Consider the following 8,719-nt stretch of genomic DNA (forward strand, 5'->3'; position numbering starts at 1 on the left):
TCAGCTGGTCTGAAATGGCCTGTGTTGATGATTTCAATCCACTAGGGGGCTCTATGGTGATTTCTGTGTATGCTTACACAGCAGCTGTGGATGGGTTTCCTGTTAAGAAGCTGAGAAAATGTGACACGTGCTCAGTGAGTCTCAGGAACCTTCTACTCTAAGAACAAGTCTGGGCTCAAGACAGCTTCCGGAGCCTGGAGAAAAGCGCGGGGGCAGGAGCCATGGAGAGGACACCGGGAGCCCTGCTGGGGATTTTGTGGGTGCAGGTTTGCTGTGAGTTGAGGTCCCCGCTTGGGGTCAGGGTCTTGCAGACCTGACAGTGGGAGGCAGGGAAGGGAGGACTGACACAGAGCCCCTTCGGTGTTCTCTGTCCTCACGATCGTTTCCCGGGATATCATCCAGGTTTGGGAACTGCTGCTCAGTGATTCCCCAGTGCCAACATATGTGTTTTCTTTTCTCTTTCCAAGCAGGGGTGAGAGGGGTGGAGGTGGAGCAGAGCCCTTCAGTCTCGAGTCTCCGGGAAGAAAACAGCATTACATTGAGGTGCAATTTTTCTACCACCATGAACTCAGTGCAGTGGTTCCTGCAAAATCCAGGAGGCAGCCTCCTTAGTCTGTTCGTCATGGCTCCTGGGACAAAGCGAAATGGAAGGCTAGAGTCAACATTTAATTTCAAAGAACGTTATAGCACCCTGCAGATTACAGCCTCCAAGCTGGGTGACTCAGGCTTCTACCTCTGTGCAGCAGATGCACAGTGCTTCCAGGTCCCTTGCAGCCTGGCTCCAAACTGCAGCTGGGCCTGAGCCACATCTCCTGCCTCAGGGGAACTCACACTGCAGCGTGCACAGGTTTGGGCTCCCTAATTCAGGCTGTGCCACTTTTACTTCTGCTAACACCAGACTTTTTCAGTATAGCCATGTCACGTGGTTGCATTTCGATTTTTTTCAACCTTGGAATCCATAACAAGTGTAATGAAAAGGTCTTTCATGTCATTGAGTCTCAGCCACTGGCTAGGTGGTTGCATTTATAATCTAAGTACAGACAATTTTCCTTCACTTCAGTCAGGAACATAGAGGATTGTAGAGCAGAAGGCACTGTTTTGAGCTCACGTGATTGCTTGCCAGTGAAGCCAGGAAGGACTTCCCACTCAGGGTGTCTGATAACAGAGCTGCCCAGAGCAGAAGACTCCACAATGCAGATTATATGCATCGATCATTTGTACTGTGTGTTCACATACAGCACAGACAATAATTTGCATTTTAGTCTTTTCTAAATAGCACCCTGTGTTAAAGAGCTCATTGAATTTTTCCTTTTCTAATGTTAATATCCACAGGCCCTGCTATGTTTTGAGCACCTCTATTACTCCAGATTTTCCAACCTTATTTAAGGTGTGGGAGAATGAGCAGAAAGCTTTGCAGCAACATCCGGAGAAGCAAACCCAAGGTTCAGACTTGAGTGTGCATCACAGCCTTGCAAGGACTTTTACGTGAGTGTATGGGATTTCCTGTGAAAGAGTGAGACCCAAAGAACTAAGATGAGGACAAATGGACAAGTACTACGAATTATTATACAAAATGTCTGTGTATGTATGCACATGGTGCAGTAAGCTGTTTTGGAAATGCATTAGCAACTTGCAAAAAGTTTACAAGATAATCTAAAATTGATGCCACATTGCCGAATGAATTTCACAAGCTTAGAAACAAAAATTCAATATGAAGATGGAGACAAATACTTTTTATGTGAACTTCTGAATGAGCCAATTGTTAATAAATAGATACTTTAAAGTTATTTTTCCCCAAAGAGATGAGATGTAAAAGCAAGTACTTCGAATTACAGACAAATCGTGAAACCACTTTCTGTTATCAAGTTGCAGAAAATTTCAGAGAATACATTGAAATATATCTATATGAGTTACATCGAAAATCAAATTTATACTCACATGGAACTGACCTTTTTTGAAAAGTAAATCATCTTAGGATAATTATTTCACTGGAAAAATCAATCCCAGATTTACTAGTATTTATCTTTCAAAGTGCTTTATTAGGTATCCATGCTAATATTGTTATAGCAGATAAAATATTCTTAAGATGTTTAATATCTGCTGTATCATTTCTCAATATCAGAAATTGTCAAAAATTCTAGTTGCAATCTTTCATTTATCAAAAACACCAGACATACTTTCTATAATCCTGATATAAAATGAAATTGCTAAAAGAATAACTTTTCAAACTCTAATAAATTAACTTGCAGAAGAGCAAGGAAGAACAATATAATCAAGATATCCTATTTATAAAATAATGTTACTCCTTTTCTATAAACTTAGAACACTACCTTTTTTTTCAGTGAGAAAGTTTATTATGTTATATATACATCATTATGAGGATCCTGTCTCTCCTTCTAAGAAACCAAAGGATTGGTTAGTGTAACCTCAAGCACACTAAATTGCATGTGAACATAAAAATGGTCTTGAACTGCATGGTACAGGACAACTTTTCCCAACTCTCATACACCTCCTTATTTGATCTGGCCATCCTTCAATGAACATTTTCTCCATAAATGGTATTAAATATTTTTTTAATTCTAGAAGAGTCTTTAGAAATCTTCTAGTCCCACTTAATTCTACAAAGGCAGAGCCTATATGAAAAATCCAAATATAAAACAATGAACTAGTAAAGGAGTGGGAATAGAAAGAAACTACTTCCTCAGCTCTTCTTTAGGAATCTGTGCCCTGCCACATTCCTGAAGGGCCAGACTGCTGAACAAAGAGAAGATGCTTCAGGGAGTCCAGCTGCTTTGAGATCTGCAGTTTGACTCTGAGAGGGCCTTGGTCTAAGCAATCTGACTTCCAGAACCAAAAGTTCTACTTACGTAAATGACACGTCAAGCTAGGAGACTCAAGTGGAACCACTCTTATTCTACCAGCAAATCAGACCACCACTCACTGTACCAAAAAGTTCTGGTGTCATCTACTATACCCAGATGATTTTTAGACTTTCTTAGAAGTAGTGACCTGTCAACTGGTATAATTGATAGTGTGAAATAGGCTAAAGGGGAAGTGAGAAGGGGAAGGGAAAGGAAATAAGAGAAAAGAAAAAATGTGAAAAAAGGAAAAAAGATGGAAACAAAGTCTTTGTAAATAGGGAAGGGTGAAGGGGTGAAGGGAGGACAGGGGTATGGGGAAAAACAAGAAGCAAGACATACCATGTAAGGTACAAGATCCCAACGATGAATGTAACTGTATTGTTTGCTTTAAATGTGCCAATAAACTTAATGGGGGAAAAAGTAGTAACCTGTATTCACCATCTCAGATGGACATTCCTTGAGTGAAGGATTTCACCGTAATGAATCTCACTCATACACTGTTAGAAGAAAAGGTCATTGAAACAGACATTAAGGAAAACACTGTCCTCCTGTAACTGACAGTCCTAAAGGTGCTAGAAAGATATGTTTCTGATGCCATTACGCAGGAAATATTGACCTGAGGGATGTGTTTCCAAGAAAGAGGTAGTTCACTGAATAATTGATTTGGGAATTCTACCTAGTGGGGAATATTGAGAAAGTAGGATAACTTTAGAATGCAGAAACCTTAAATATGTATTATGTATATATACAGAGTCGACCACAAATGTATACACACATCAGGAAAAGAAAAATAGTATGATTTTTAAAAACAGATGGTGTTACCTTCATATGGGGGACCCTAGAGGATGTTGTACAGAAAACTCACTGCAATTCTGGCCCTTAGAGAAGAAATTGAAAATGCATGTGCAGCAATCCCAATGACCAAGCCTAGATAAGCAGCAGTTTGCTGTACTAATAAATATCTGGAAGCCAATGGCCGCCACTTTGAGCACCTCTTGTAATTGTAGAGGCTAAAGGTAACTTGTATTAATGTCATGATGTCTCAGATTTAGTATTAAAATATTTTTACAAGTTTTCCTTTTCTGAAATGTAGTGTGCACACATTTTTTTACTATATATACACAAATATATGTGTGTGTGTATATATATATATATATATATATATGCACACAGACACACACACATATACTGAATTGAAGCTGATCACAACTGCCCTTAGATCTTGAAAGGCGTGAGGTAGGAGTCAAGGCTTTATTCTCTATAATTCCATGGGACTAGTGAGTACAGATCACAGGAAAGGGGTAAAAAAGGTGTTGACTTCTGGAAATGAGGTCAATTTTGTTCATCAGAAATCACTTCTCATTGTGATTTACTTAGGCAGGTTTCCTAAGTATCCTATCCCTGTAGCAGACACAGGCACTGATTAGACTTTCCTATGTTTCTTCTCACAGAAGTGAGAAAATATCAAGAAGTTACAGAAGATGAGAAATGCTTTTTGGTAGGAGAAGATATCCTGGAAATTCATAGTAATGAAGAAATTTATCAGTATTTTGAGGGGAACATTTTGGGTACGTAGGTGGGAGAAAAATCAATGGTCAAGGCAGTAGGAATCCATGCCAAGAGAGCCGGCTCATAGGTTAGAGGGTATCTCAGGGAAGTGTAAGTCAGTTATTGAAATTCAGAGGGTACAAACCATTTTGATAGCAGAAAATAAAAACAAATCAAAAGTTAACTTATATGTAGTTACCTTTTTGAAATCTGTAACCTGATGTTTGTAGAGAATCTTTAGTCCTGCACCTTGCGGGAAGAAAGCCATATCAGAATAGAAAAAACATTTCTTAAAAGCAGGCCATATTCTCATTGCAAATCAACTCAACCTAGGAGTCAAATGATTTCTGCATTAATAACTCAAGAACTTATCTCCTCACTGTTTTGCCACTGAAATTTGTTCTTTGCTTTTCTCAACTGCCATTTTTATGGAAGGAGGATACCATGGTTTGATTTCTGGTACTGTCTGTTGTTTGGGAAGGGGAAGGTCATGGGCAGGATCAGGCCTGGAGAAGCAGAGTCTGAGATAAGATGCATTTTGAATCTTCAGTGTTTTTCTCTCTCTCTTACTGTGATCTTTGGCTTACACATTCATTTTAGGAAAACTTTTTTTTTGTCTGTAGAAGACAAACCTTGAAGGTAGATTTGGCTGAAAGAAAAGTTTTGTTTTTTTCTTTTTTATGAGAAAGAATTAGGAAGTTTCCTTGATTTTAAACTCAGCCTCTCGTTGAGTAAAAACCAACATTTGCCTCCTCCAATTTATTAATAATGACTCATCAGTGTACATGAATATAAGCCTTGACCTCTTCATACTGAGCATGTACCTAAACTCTGATAAAACACCTACATAGACAACTATATGTCTGAGCCCTTAGTGGTGTAAAAGATGAGCTTTTAATCAGAGTTCAGTAGTTAGGGAGTCACCACAAGGTGGCAGCACACGTCAACTAGTGCAGGCTGCAAGAAGGGATCCTTCAAGTACATTCTGAATGCAGGTGTTTAAGGCTGACGCCTTTTCTTACTACCTGGTTAGACAACAGGAAAAGCCACTGTAATTGCTAAATGAGAAAGAACTTTAATTATTACATAAAGATATAATAGAAATATCTCTCTGAGCTAAAGATTGCTAGACTAAGATTGATCCTAGAACAGTGAAGACATCCACTCACGATTTACTCGAGCTCTTATGGCTGTGTGCGGCTGGACTGTGAGTTGAGGATTTGGGGCCCACAGAGTATGTTAACATATGCTCTTTGTATGTCCAGGGAGGAGACTATTTTACTCAGGGTTATCTTGTTTTTGTAGAAAAAGTAAATCTCGGAGAACAACAACCTGACAACTTTCACCTTTCTCTGCCTTTTCTTTTCTGCACGAGGAAGCTCCTGAGAGCGGGAAGGAGACGGCTGTGTTATCAACTCTACTTATTCAGGCAGAGGTCCATCCTACTTTCCGTGGTATAAGCAAGAAGCTGAAAGGGTCCTCTGCTCATTATTGGCATTTAGCCAAGCACTTCTCCCCTTGCACTGCAACCACCCGACCAGGACTTGCAGCCTCAAACTTTTGGCAGCCAGTGCACGCTACTTCCCAGGCGCCTCCTGCCTGCAAGCAAACCTTCCTGTGAGCCAAGCCCACCCTCTGTCCTTCGGCACAGGCCATCCAGGATAGCATTTGCCACGATTTTGTTTCTCAGTGGAAACTGATATGTAGACACTAAAAGCATAAATATGAAGATGACCCGAAAAGCTCAGGACATTTTGCTAGCTGACTGTTGCTTCCTAAATTTGTCCATTTTGTTTGTCATTGTATATATTTACAGTGTACAACATCATGTTTTGATATCTGGGTACACAGTGAATATGAACAGCTGAATGAAGAGATGCATAAGGCAGGATCTAGGGCAAGGGACAAGAGTTTCATACTTCTTCTGATGCCCAAATCCAGGCACCACCGTGTGTTCAGCAGTCCTAAAGTGGCACTGCATAGATTTTAAAAGGAAACTGGTAAGGTTTTGTCTTGAAATCCAGATTTAAAGATGACTTTGCATTTGCTGTTCAGACTGCTCTCCTATAAATAATGCTTAGTATTTGTATCACAATCCTTTCCACACATGAGCTTCTGATTCATTAGAAAATTGCATGTTATTTTTTTCTGATTATAAAATACTACATATTGAATGTTAAAATATGTAAAATACAAAAGTTTAAAATTAATAGTTCACTACCCAGTGTATTTCTAATATTGTGGAAAAAATGTAAAGACTTACACACGAAGGTCCAGAGACATAAAATTCTAAAGACTTTATGAGAGAGAGAGAGAGAGAGACCGAGCTGTTTGGCCCAAGAGAGATAACTGATCACTTATTGGAAATGATGAGGAATATTATCATAATAACGAGTAAGCCAAAAGAGCTGCAGTGATTAGTTTAATCATCTTTTCCAGCTATTGATGCAGTGATTTCTACTTTAGAATAAATGAAATACACACACACACGAGGATACATGATTATGACACCTTACGTCATCTTCATAACCCATTTTACATAGTGATAAGTAAGTACCAACCTCCTAGGCCCACCACAGATCCCATGACTGAGGGTAGCAGTTGTTCACATAAATTTTCCTTTCAAAATTCTCACGTGTATTTTCAGATTGTATGGCTACTGTATTAATTTTACCATGTTAGAATTGGTTGATTTAGAAGGAAGTTCAGGTCGGGTGAGACTGTCAGCCAGGACACAGAGCCCAGCCCACTTCCTTCACTAGGAAATCTGTGTTTCCTGTTTTAGAGCAACCACAGCAAAACTCAGTAATTCTTCCCTCCCCTTGTCCCCCTTAGGCTCACATCACAGTGCAGAGCACTGAACTTGAAGAAGAAAGACAAACTTTCTTTCTAGATGATAAATGCAAACATGTCCCTTTCCAGGTTGCTGAAGTTGTTCATGGCTTCAACATGGCTGGGTACAGAGTTCCACTGGGATTGATCCTCCTTTGTGACCTCAACATGGGAGTACTTTGAGACTGTCAGCCAGGACACAGAGCCCAGCCCACTTCCTTCACTAGGAAATCTGTGTTTCCTGCTTTAGAGCAACCACAGCAGACCTCAGTAATTCTTCCCTCCCCTTGCCCCCCTTAGGCTCACATCACAGTGCAGAGCACTGAACTTGAAGAAGAAAGACAAACTTTCTTTCTAGATGATAAATGCAAACATGTCTCTTTCCAGGTTCCTGAAGTTGTTCATGGCTTCAACATGGCTGGGTACAGAGTTCCACTGGGATTGGTCCTCCTTTGTGACCTCAAGATGGGAGTACAGGCAATGTCTTATAGGGAATAGGGGGAAAGCGATGACAGGGTATAAAAATGGAAGGTTGACTCTTTCTCTGATTCTTTTTTCCTTCAGGACTCAGTATCACTCAGAAGGTAACTCAAGCCCAGCCACCAGTGTCAGTGCAAGAGATGGAGGCTGCAGTCCTGCACTGCATCTATGACACCAGCAGTACAAATTATGTTCTCTCCTGGTATAAGCAGCCCAGCAGTGGGGAGATGATCCTCCTCATTCTCCAAGAGTCTTACAGACAGCAAAATGCAACAAAAGGTCGCTACTCCTTGGATTTCCAGAAAGCAAGCAAATCCATTCAGCTTGTCATCTCAGCTTCACAACTGGAGGACTCAGCGGTATATTTCTGTGCACTGAGGGGAGCCACAATGAAAGGGCTGTTGAAGGGAGGTGCACAAAAACCCCAGGGTCTGCTTGAGACAGCCACCTGCAGTAGGGACCAAGGCAGAGAGTCACCAACTCCCCCAGGAAACAGCTAGGACTGAGGCAGTACAGGTATAGGGTTAGAGGGAGGCCTCATTGAGTAAGCCCCTCCCTGGTTACAGCCATCATTACAGACATCCACATCCATGAAGCTGTAGCTTGAAGCTGGAGACAGAATATTTGATGGAAGTTTGCAAAGGAAGAATAGGTACAATAAACAGTTGCCCTTTTGGCCATGGGATCCAGTAGGAAAAAAATGGCTGAAGAATTTTAGAAACAAATAACTGACAAATCAGTAAGGGTCAGTATAAATGATCAGATTTTTGTGTCAATTAACCCAATAAGTATTGAAGAAATATTATGTTACAGACTTTTTTTTTTTCAAGCTAAAGGAGGTCTTGAAATCTCACCATGTTTCTTTTGAAAGCATCATGGTGACTTTACACTTTTTAATAGATTAATTGGATTGAGCTCTGCTTGCTGTGGATACACTATAGTCATAACGACTTTGTAAAGGTGATGAACGTTGTGCTGTGAGCGCCCTCCATTTTCTG

The 8,719-nt window shown here is 40.4% G+C and overlaps 2 gene segments (V, D, J or C); both read left to right on the forward strand.

The window, feature by feature from the left end:
* Positions 1–213: 213 nt before the first annotated feature.
* On the forward strand, positions 214–808 carry LOC104871744. The segment is given in 2 exon segments: positions 214–273; positions 471–808. Coding segments are annotated over 2 exon segments (384 nt in total).
* A 6,509-nt stretch (positions 809–7,317) lies between these two features.
* On the forward strand, positions 7,318–8,316 carry LOC104871743. The segment is given in 2 exon segments: positions 7,318–7,366; positions 7,806–8,316. Coding segments are annotated over 2 exon segments (465 nt in total).
* The last annotated feature ends 403 nt before the right edge of the window (positions 8,317–8,719 follow it).

This window comes from Fukomys damarensis, unplaced genomic scaffold (assembly GCF_012274545.1).
Source record: "Fukomys damarensis isolate Sample0158 unplaced genomic scaffold, DMR_v1.0_HiC HiC_scaffold_17, whole genome shotgun sequence".
Classification (NCBI taxonomy): Eukaryota; Metazoa; Chordata; class Mammalia; order Rodentia; family Bathyergidae; genus Fukomys; species Fukomys damarensis.